The 11,828-nt window shown below is 36.1% G+C and overlaps 1 protein-coding gene and 1 long non-coding RNA gene across 6 annotated transcripts; both read right to left on the reverse strand.

Moving 5' to 3' along the window:
* Positions 1-1,982: 1,982 nt before the first annotated feature.
* On the reverse strand, positions 1,983-3,749 carry LOC113355919 (ammonium transporter 1 member 1-like). Its single transcript, XM_026598905.1, has one exon. The coding sequence runs from the start codon at positions 3,662-3,664 to the stop codon at positions 2,144-2,146; it is 1,521 nt and encodes a 506-aa protein (XP_026454690.1). The 5' UTR covers positions 3,665-3,749; the 3' UTR covers positions 1,983-2,143.
* A 2,123-nt stretch (positions 3,750-5,872) lies between these two features.
* LOC113355920 lies at positions 5,873-11,587 on the reverse strand. Of its 5 annotated transcripts, none has more exons than XR_003362663.1 (6): positions 11,479-11,587; positions 10,717-10,868; positions 9,879-10,283; positions 9,609-9,743; positions 8,252-9,531; positions 6,639-7,051 (listed from the first exon to the last, which is right to left on the reverse strand). It is a non-coding gene; the product is annotated as an uncharacterized LOC113355920 (long non-coding RNA). The 5 variants fall into 5 exon arrangements; XR_003362665.1 differs by having other exon boundaries at positions 6,640-7,051; positions 8,252-9,061; XR_003362664.1 differs by lacking the exon at positions 6,639-7,051 and adding an exon at positions 5,873-6,431 and having other exon boundaries at positions 8,252-9,743.
* Between the last annotated feature and the right edge of the window lie 241 nt (positions 11,588-11,828).

Here is an 11,828-nt window from a genome sequence, read left to right on the forward strand (position 1 = left end):
CGTATTCTTTAGAAAGCAATTATAAGATGATTTTACTGTTGATGAATACATGTATGAGTGGATCTTTTTTCACTGTTTATTGCGTTTACCTGGTGACATGCAGATTTACTGAGACCTTGACTGTAAACAGGAAAATCATTTATCACTACCAATCCCAATACTAAAACAAGCCTGTTATAGAAGCGGCATGGTTTATTAGAGGGGCGGCATTGTAATAGGACAAAAAGGATCATTACATGATAATTCAAGTGCTCTTTATCCAAAAAAAAACTGGAAATGACAAATTAACCCTTACATGGTTTAGTGTTGATAATCTAGTTTAGTGTTAATGATTAAGTTTCACTCTAAATCAAAACAAAATCAGATTTTAGAATTTTTTAAAAAACAATCCATTTTTTTTACATTTTCAGAGTTAATTACGGTTGGAATTTTGCTCGTAACCGACCGTAAATCTTAGTTACGATTCGTAAAATATGAACTACCAACCGTAACTGGTTAAATTTGAAGAAAACCCAATCATAAAACCAGTTACGGTTGGTAACCAAATGCTCGATACCAGCCGTAACTGAGTTACGGTTGGTAACCAAATGCTCGATACGAACCGTAAATTAGTTACGGTTCGTAAACTAAAATGGTTACTAACCGTAACTTAAGAAAATTCTCAGATATAAGAACATACGGTTGGTAGTTGAACTATTACCAACCGTAACAACATCAAAATCTCCAGTTACGGTTCGTAATAGAGTTAAAATCAACCGTAACTCACATAAACCCAGAAACTTCAATTTCAATTTCCATCTAAAACAACAAAATAAACTGAACCCTAATTGGGTTTTTCAAAACATACTTCATATAAGTTATTACACTACACTTGATTAATTTTCGAATCATCGATTAATCGAAGATGATGAAATTTTGAGTTTTAATGGAGGTTGCGGTTGATGGGAGGAGCAGAAGAGAAGAAGAAAGAAAACAAATTGTCAATTTAATTTTGATTTAGATTAAAAAATGGGGAGGGTAATCTAGTAATCAATTTACATCCCTTTTAGAAAAATCCCCTAACCAATTAAAGGGACATTACTATCACACTGCTATCCTCTAATAAAACATGCCGCCCTTGTAACAGGCTTGTACTAAAACCACTCCCTTCTCCATCATCTAGAGTATGCCGCGTATTGTCCAAATCTAGACCAGCCCCTGTCGTCCCGGTTGTATCAAGGTTGCTCGAAAAATAGTCATTGTAGAGCCGTTGCTGGAGCCTAAAAACGGGGATAATATATTGATATTTCCTGACTTTCGAAAGTCAATGCCAAGCTTCTTAAAGACAGATGATTGACTCTCGGCAGATCTGTAGCACTGACTTTCGTGAAAACTTAAAAGGTTCTGTCACCCACTTTCAGTTTGGTCTAAGAGACTCACTGTAGCACCAGTTGACCTATCTCCCGGACTTTGAATGCTGTTTTAAGGACCCACTTTAAGGACCCAAAAGCTAAACCTATAAAGTCCTGAAAATAAATGCTCACCAACATCAACTTTCTTCATGCTTTTCAGTGTACATTATTGACTTGGACTAGTCGATAACGGGGTTCTTGAATTTATTTCTGGTGGCAGAGTACGTACGTACTGCGTGCATGATTGATCCTTGGATTTTAAATCGTAAAGAAAGTAAAATGATCCAATCTTAGGCATGATAATTACCACCACTTATTCAAAAAGAAATTATCCAGTATTCCTTTATGCGATTTGATTGTCCCTCGATGAACAGCAGCAAACTCCACTAGGATTCTTCATGATTGTTGAAGGCGGGTACTAAGTTGGTATGGAAAATTTGGACACCCATTTAACCAGAAGTTTGTTAATGGTTGCCCAGTCTTTTACCATCTCTAACTTATTTAGCATCACAAGTTTGCAATTCACACGAATTCCATTGTGATGATAAGATTGTTGGACAAAAATCCAAAACTCTTGACAAGTAAAAACTCTTGGACAACAATAAAATATATATCTGCAGAGATAACCATATTTATAATAAGAAAAACAGGACAAAATATAGAGATAAGCAGAGTAACAACAACCACAAACAGAAAAATCACAATCAAATCAAACTACACGGTGATTTTCATTTCATAACCAAAAAAGTAAATTAAACGATGGGTGCAGCAGAATTAGAATTTGGAGTACCGCTAGGTTCAACTTTCCTCAACTGGAAATGTTTGGGTAACGAATCATCGTCATCATGATAAACATATGCGAAACCACCATGCCTAGTGACATCCATCCCTTGCATTTCATCTTCAGATGAAATCCTCAATAGCTTCAACTTGTTTAGTATCAAAAACAATGGACCCATTGTTGCACTAACCCAACCAGCAATAACCAAAATCTGAACGATATGCGCCGCTAACAATGTTCCGCCACCACCCATAAACAAACCATAAGGTCTACCAAGAACCCCGCCGTTGTATATCTGAGCAACATACTCTTTCTTGGCAAATAAAGCTGTAAAAATTATACCCCAAGTACCACAACCACCGTGCAACTGAGCTGCTTCTAATGGATCATCGTACTTGAATTTCTCGGCGAGTTTATTACATCCAATCAACACCCCGGACGCAACAAATCCGCAAATAATAGCTGCCCACGGTTCCACAACAGAACAACCGGCAGTAATTGCAGCGAAACCACCCAACAAACCATTACAAACATCAGTAACATTCCAATGCCCGACTAACAATCTTTTCCCGAACAAAGTCGTCAACGCGGCCGTACAACCGGCTAAAGTAGTAGTAACAGCAGTTCTGCCAATTGCACTCCATTGCCCATAATAACTTCCACTTTCGCCGTACGTCTTCAAGATGGTAACGAAAGAACCAGGGTTAAATCCGTACCATCCAAACCACAACAAGAAAGTACCCAAAACAACTAACGAAGCGCTATGACCTTTAAGGGCAACGGCCCTCCCAGTATGATCGAATCGACCAATTCTGGGTCCTTCGATTAACGCACCCCATAAACCAGCAATACCTCCGACCATATGAACAACACCGGAACCGGCGAAATCGATAACCCCAGAACCGAATAACAGATTCCCATCAGTTCTGGACGGACTAGCCCAGCCATCAACAGACCAAAACCAATGAGAAACAACTGGGTAGACAAAACCAGTGAGGAAAGCTGAGTAAATCAAATAGGCGACGAACTGCGTCCGTTCCGCAATCGAACCGCTGGTAATCCCAGCAGCAGCAATAGCAAAAGCCCATTGATAAAGGAAATACCCGTAATCGAAACCACCAGCAGCAGGAATCTCTTTAAGACCAAAGAAATGTTTCCCGATGAATCCATTAGAAGGTGTACCGAAAGCAAAAGCAAAACCGAAAAGATAATAAAACAAACCACCAGCAGCTGCATCTAAGACGTTTGTAAGCATTATGTTCATGGTGTTTTTAGCTCTTACTGAACCTGCACATAACATAGCAAATCCTAATTGCATAGCGAAAACTAAGTAGGCTGAGAATAATAGATATGTTGTGTCGATTGCGAATCCTACGTCTGTGAATTTGTTTGTTACTGTACCGAATGAACCACAGAGATATTCTGCTGCTGCTGTTGAGTTCGTTAGTCCACCTAATAGTGGTGCTAAATCTGTTGCTGAACATAACTCCATGATTACTTCCTGTGAAGAGGTTGCAGAGAACAAGAAGAAAGGAGCAGAGACAGATTTTCTCTGAGAATTTTGGGGGAGGAAATTTCATTTCGATCTCCTTTTTTATAGGATAAATAATGTATTGACTTTTTTAGAGAATCTGGACTCGGGATGGATACGGAATCCTAAAGAATCTGGACCTGTGGAAGTTGGTTGTTTGTTTTTGTGGCCGTTGGATGTTGGTTGTTTGTTATGGGATGTTGTGGAGTATAAGTGTTTGATTTCTAGGAATTACTGTTGGTCCAGAAATGAGAGGACCCGTTAACGTGTAGTCCACCTCTAGATTAGAATTATCCGCTGGAACAAAAAATTTATTTCCTAGTCCATCCACGTGCAGTTGACACAAGACAGTAGTTTAAATTTGCCAAACATACCCTTCTGCAACTGTTAATCACGAACAAAACATATTCAAACTCAGTTTCTTCTCAGATTCAGTCTCTCGTTTTATCTGTTGTTGCGTTTTGGTTCATCTCAGTTTTCTGGTAGTGTCTTTCAATTAGGTTCATCTCAGCTTCGAATTAGGTTCATCTGAGCTTCGAATTAGGTTTATTTGAGCTTCGAACAAGGTATTTATCTTTTAATCATCTTCCTCTGCTGTTGTTCTTGAAATCTTGATGAATAATTAGGTTTATTCTGATCCGATTTCTAAAAGAATAATTGCATATGATGTACATTGTTATCTATCTCTTATGATTTCAGTTTTATGTTGATTTACATTGTCAATTCAATTCCCGTTCGATTGTTTAAGTTTTTTTTTTTTTGTTTTTTTGTGTGTTTCAATTAGGTATCTCAGATTCGAATTAGGTTTATCTCAGATTCGAACAAGGTATGTTACTATAATCACGTTTTTATCTGCTGCTGTTCTGTTTTAGTTTCTTTTGTAATCTGATTTTTGTATTTTTTGATATAGGTTTGTTTTTCATTAGATAGATCGTGTAGTAATTTCTGTTCTCTTTTTTTTTGATATAGCTGCAGTTTCATTAGCATGTTTTTTGTTGATATGATCATGATTCTCAAAATATATGGAACATATTTATTCATAGGCACGATACGTATTGATATGTTGTTTAATGTATGTTATTTATTCTACATGTTATATGCATCCAGAGACTCAGTACATGTCAATACGTAATGCATAGAACATGTCAATACATATCGAAATATGGAACATATTTATTCATAGGCACGGTACATTTTGATATGTTGTTTAATGTATGTTATTTATTCTACATGTTATATGCATTCAAAGACTCAATACATGTCAATACGTAATGCATTGAACATGTCAATACATATTGAAATATGGAACATATTTATTCATAGGCACGGTACATATTGATATGTTGTTTAATGCATGTTATTTATTCTACATGTTATATGCATTCAGAGACTCAGTACATGTCAATACGTAATGCATAGAACATGTCAATACATATCGAAATGATACAATACATGTCCATACAGAGACTTTTTGGTTCATCTCAGTAGATGTCAATACGTATCATATCAATATGTATATTATCAATAGTTAATTATTGGATCATTTTTTACAGGGTAAAACATGTCTGACGTTGCTCCAGCACCAGATTTCTCTTGCTATTCTCATGTATACCATAAGCAATATCATTTTGCATATTTAGTTACATCGTTTTCAACTTTAGAGGATTTGAAATTTTGCATCTGTAATGTGTGGAGTTGGTTGACTCCATCGACTATTTTGATTTTGACTGAATTCGTCGTCGGTATTGGGTAATCCGAGATATTTTCTGCTTTTCCCATCCAAAGGAGTTAATGATTTCCAATAAAGGGTGGAATTTGTTTTCTTTTTGTAATGACATAGGATTTTAAATTCCCGTCTAGTATAAATGCATCTCCAATAGTCAGGTCCTGTAAATTAAACGAGACGAAATACTAAACATGAAGGTGTTAAAGAAATCTTAACTACACCTTCAGGCTTCGGTGATGCATATGAATTCCAGAAAAAAGATCTTATTTACACGTATATTTGAAAACTCCATCAAACAGAAGGCTAAAAATGAACTCCAAGTACGATATTTTTGACCTAACATTGGAGATGCTACAAAAAATTAATCCTTGAAAACAAGGAAAAGTAGACTGTCAACACGTTTTCGAAATTAAAAAAGTTACCGTTTTGGCATTGGCATATTTGCCGAGGTATTTGGTAATCCGAGATATTCTCTGTTCGTTTCCGTCCGAAGGAATTAATGTGATCCTCGGAAACAAGGAAAGGAGACTGTAAAGTGTAACCACGTTTCGAAATTAAATAGTATAGCAATAAAAGTTGCCGTTTTGGCTCATTTTCCAAATCAAAAGTAGAGTAGGTAGTAGTAGTTGGGAGGAATTGTTGAGAATCTGGTAATTTGTCTTCCTGTCTCTAAAATTTTGTTGTTTCAGGAATCAATCCACGTTTTCGGAGTCAGAAGCCAGTAGTTCCAGATTCTGGAGGAGTGAATCGTGACGAATATAACAGCTCACTATCAAAATTTAATATGGGTAAAACACTTGTAACCAATGCCAAATGACAGGCTGATAAATAATGCCTAGACGGGTGACGATCGATTGGGACCTTGCGAGGCGATCAACTCCTCCGGCTACAAGATTCTGCTGACTAGGCATCTACTTGCCTTACATATAAGGCGAGTCGGGAATTACTGAGGCAATGCTTACTCGAGGAGTGCCGCCACCAAATATGTTGCCCACTACGCACCTGACCATTTCTACGCATATTAGTTTAGTACAACATGGTCATAAGAGTAAAATATGATGTTTTTCTAGTGAAGTTCGTGGAATCTATAACTCTCAGCTATAGTATAATCTATCATTTGTTAACAATAAAATTAAAAAAAATACACACGGCTTATCAAGTTATGGAATCACAGAACAAGTTGAAAAACTAAATAACATTAAGTAGAGAACTATGAGCTATCCCCATCAAGAACCCCATCATCAATGACGAATATCGGAGATTTAAACGACTAATATTCTGAATTTCAGTTTAAAAATTAAACAAAAAGCTCAACTTGTACATATAAATGATTAAAGATACACAGAACAGCTAATAACTGCGGTGCTCGCTCACTCATCACAAACAGATGAAAAAGTTGTGACCTGCGGCGGAAGTTTTTTACTAGTAATAACGGCTTATTCCAGACCACTGATTACTTGCATGCAAACGTACTGATCAAGGAGGATTCGGGAATCTAGTCATGAACATTGAAACGGAAGGACCACGTTATGGCATGAGTTTGATTGGTAACTATTTACCACTAGAATCAAACTACTCACACAAGCTTTCTAAGGCTGCAGTTTGGCCGCGTAGTTGAATACCTGAAAAATTATTAAAATTGGTTCCAGCTTGACTACTTCAATAACTTAATTACAAGTGCAGAACCAATAGTTGACATTTTTATGCTTCAAAAAAAAAAGATAGTTGACATTTAAGCCTAACTAGAACACCTGGCACGCGCTGTAATAGCAGGCGTAGATAGTTAAATTTCAAATGCAACCTAGAATGGAAAATTCGGCAAATTCTCAAAGCACAGTTTGAATCGACAATCAGATCAGAAGCAAATTAATAGAAGTTTCTAAAAGAAAAAGAAAAAAAAGCCCCCAAAAATGGTTCTTAATATTTTCCTGTCTAGGATTACATCTTTCGTGCAGTTCCTTTAACTCCCATTTGAAAATATTGGCAAAACGAAGAAAAACCATCAAAGTCAATAGAAGTTCTGTAATGAAGTTTCCTAGCTAATTGTTGACATAAAATAGATGTTTATTTTTCTACATATTTGACCAGTGGCCAGTGGCTTAAGGAAAATGCATTTTGAAAAATAAAACGATCTGAATCTGATTAAAAGCTAAACAGTGGCCAGTGGCTTAAGGCAGAGGTTATCCGGTTATTAAAAGAAGAAAAGAAAACCAAGGAGGTCACGGATCAACTTTGTGCTTATCATTTCTTTCATATGAAAATGCATTTACACAAAATTATACTGGGCAAGGTGATGACATAATCAAAGTTGTTAAGTTGTTCTCTGTAACTTCATATCTAAATCAACTAATCAAGTGACACAGTTATCTAGAAGCAAAATCATGCGCGCATTAACAATTAAATATTACTGTATTACAGATGGTTCATACTCATAGATGAGGCTACTCGCACGCGTATTACATATGTGAATTGACAGAAGAACAATTAAGATACTAACACCCATTTAAAAACAAACTACTTCATGATAAACCATTTATATCTTTTTCCTAATCTTACTTTATTTCATATTCTAACTAGGGTAAAGAAAGAAAGTGATTATTGGCCGCATAAACTCTTCTAAGGTCGGTTCACTTTCTAAAGAACATAGATATTCAACTTGCTAAACTATGGTCATCTGATAAAACAACAAATCATGATAATCAATCAATCTGTCTTCTTCCTTAGTTTTTTTTCTTTTGTTTTGTCCAATTCAATTACATCAGCATATTATCGAGAGACAAAAATGCGAATCACTGAAGAAATCAGAAGAAGAAAAACCATACCTGATAATAAGATATTGGTCTCCTTTAATGGTGACAACAACTTTGAGAGCCTCCTGCAGTTGGATCTGAAATGAACTATATAATAATAATAGAATTAAAAAAAATAAAAATTGGTACTCATCTGAAGCCTCAATGATTGAGAGCACATATACAATAATATCAAACTGTTCTTCTCCATAAAAAACTGTCAAACTACCGAGTCCATAAACGTCAACGTTACTGATCAAAAAGTCAGAATATTCACTGAAATGTCAAGTAGTATTCCTGCAAAAATAAATAATTCATGTTTACGCTATACATCTAGAATTTAGCATGTTCTGGTTATTGACAAAGCTTGAATTATTGGATATGCAAATCTCTTGGTACTTCAAAGAGGCAAATGTAATCAGCAGACTTCCGCATACCCAGTAATCAACAAACATCCACGTCCCATATACGACAATATTAATTACTCGAATACTTATGGAGCTAGCAGTGATCAAACCTGAACCATAACTATACACATTTACGATACATTTCTTCTCATTGTAATGAAAATTTATTATGGTGGAGCCCATTTGCCGTCTTTGAACTTTTCATAGAAGCTGGAGCATTTAGACACAACATAGAAACTTCGTGCGGAAACAAAAAGGAAAGAGAAGTTAATAGAAGCGGGGAAAATGAAGAATTGTACTGAAGTTATAAAGATGATAACTGGCAGATGAATTAAAAGCCCACCACGGATTTCAGGAACGACAAAGTCTGGCTGCCTCAGAACATCATGAAGCGTTTTCTTTTTCTTTTCATTTACCTTGACCCAGCTAACAGATACTTTTCCCAGGAAATAAAAATAGTGAAGTTAGCTTTCTGAAAGTAACCTAGATTAGCTGCAAGTGCGAGAATATATTTTACAAAAGTTTGCTATATGATGTAACAACGAACCCGCAGATTGGAAACTATAGCAGGTCCATAGATTACTCTGGCATCATGTTTCATGATAAACTTACTTTTAAGGGTAAGAGGACATAAACAAGTTCATGATCATCCTGATGGACCATAATGGACCAACAATGACCATCACCCAAACTAAGAAATATTTTTCGTACTTTATAATTATCACCCAGAGTCCATAGACATAAATTTCGCTTCGATTGTACTTTATTCAACTAATTAAACATAATGTAATAATTATGTGAAATACGTGAGAGGAATATTGGCTATCTGTCCTACATAGCTCAGTGGAACTTTCAACGTAGAGGTGTAGCCGTCTAAGAATTCAACTTTATTTTCCTCCATTCCTCCTAGAAGAATGTTTAGGAAAAGTATGAATATGTCGTCTTCCCACAGATAGCAAACAAAAGACAAGGATGTACATTACCTGCTGAGGCGCTATCAGTTAAACTCGCACTTGCATCTTTCTCTTCTTCAATGATGCTTTCGGCAAGAGAACCGGCACTGCCTTCTAGAGATGCCGAAGATATTCCATCTTTGGTAAGGGAAATCCAGAATCAACCTGATGATTCAATGGTTAACAAACATTTGGAATGCAAAATGCCCATTGAAAATACATCCAACACATTCATGAACTAATGGTGGATCTTAACTTTACACACTACACCAAAAGAAATGCATTCAGAATTGGCCAAACCTCATGATACAAATAATAGCTTCACGGGTGTAAGCACGTTCTCTATCCCACAGTAACAACGGAGAACTTTCTGTAGACATATTTGAAGCTAAGGACATCATAAATTACTTAAATGCTACTAGCCTACTACTACCAATTATGACATTTAATTGCTTGAAAGGGGAAAAAAGTACGCAGCTTAAGAAAGGATATCATATCATTCAAGGTGATTCGAGAACGTGTTGATCTCATAGAGTCTTCAATAAAACCACAAGACAACTTCTGCGTCTTCAATAAAACCACTAGACAACTTCTGCATAAAGCAAAAGAACGGACCAGTGAAGAATATCTTGTTTATCCAATGTTGGCTTCATATTCCATAAGTTCTTGATACGGACTTCCCAATCTTCAAACTTCTCTCATCAACTGTAGACACAATATTATGCAGAGTCGGTAGAGAAATGATATTAGACGTAATGATCTAGAAAACGATTACTTCTGAAAGTCTTCTTTTTTTTTAGGTAAACCGAGGGGAATATATGGGTACTTTTGTAGGCAAACCTGATTAATTTCGAAACCACAAATGACACAATATATATTGAATACAAAATTTGGTTCTACGATTTCGGCAATTCATCTAGCACTATAACAGTTCTGAATAGACTAACAAAGCACAAAAAATCGTTCAATTCACACCTTTCCAGATCAACAGATGTGCCGAATTAACATTAGGGGTATTTCTGAATGATGGGGTACTTTTTTAGTTCCCTCTTTAACAAGATGTCTTATTGTACCTACTACCTAGAGTTGCACAACACAGAAATTGCGAAGGTTACAAATAATAGGAAAAGGTGCTGACCTTAGCTGCAGCAATCGCCTTGGAAACTTGAGCATTATGGTTTAATTTGCTTCTCCAACTTCATTGGTTCCTCTTTACTTGGAGAGTGTTCAAGCCCCTCTTTGAAATAACTCTTTACAGAACTCTAATGAAAAGGCAGATCGATAATGTGCCTATCAAAAGTAAAATTCCTAAAATGTTTAATGCAGGTACTACCTCTTTTAAGGAACAAAAAGAAATTCAGATCAGTTGGCAAATTTACAAAATATCAACTTATAATAATAACCTTAACATTTGTGGTAGACCGTAGACAGCAGCTTAATCGAGTAGTACATTCACGAAGATAATTGAGATATAATCAGAGTCATCAAACGATTAATTACTCAATCAATTCCCATCTTTAATCATTATCATACATCAACAAACAAAATTAAAACACGAGCAATCCTTTGGAATTAAGCAAGCAAGAGTTCCATATATCTACGAACATATGTACATGGAGAGTTCAAATTAAAACCTAGTTCAGATACTATCCCAAGAACAACGAAACGAAAGATTATATTCGAGAAAAATCTATACTGAAGTCGCAGAGAATTCATAAATAGGGAGGAGCTATCAGCAGATAGAATTTAAACCCTATGATATGCATATTTCCTAATAGTTAACTTCTACTTAATTTAATGGGATAGTAAAGTAAACACTGAGTTGCGACCGATATCTTAATTTCTACTTTACACAGAAAGTTGATGGTGTTAATTTGACAGAGCGAGAGAGAGAAATAACCTTGAGTTCGTTCGAAGGCAGATATATGATTCTTTGATAGCTGGAATCTAGGTCGGTCTGGTTTCTCGTTTTCTGCTCCATTAACAGATGGCCATGATTAACAGCAACTCTCCCCCTCTCTCACTCTCTGTCTCACTTACTAACAAGGCCCATAAGGTGTAACTAGGCGCGTCTTTCTATGGGCGAGCATTTGTCGCACAATCCTCCGGCCCGACCCGGACCATTAGTCTTTTTTTCTCGTAGAAATTGCCAATAGGTACCTTGTTAAGAATTTAATAACAGGAGGTCCTTTTTTCACGGTTGAATTGGGGGCCTCCCATTAAAGGACAAAAAGGTTACCCAATCCTAAT

This window comes from Papaver somniferum, chromosome 3, assembly GCF_003573695.1.
Source record: "Papaver somniferum cultivar HN1 chromosome 3, ASM357369v1, whole genome shotgun sequence".
NCBI classification, from domain to species: Eukaryota; Viridiplantae; Streptophyta; class Magnoliopsida; order Ranunculales; family Papaveraceae; genus Papaver; species Papaver somniferum.

Bases quoted from the DNA above. Each gene is read 5' to 3' on its own strand.
- LOC113355919 (XM_026598905.1), bottom strand. From the start codon at position 3,664: ATGGAGTTATGTTCAGCAACAGATTTAGCACCACTATTAGGTGGACTA.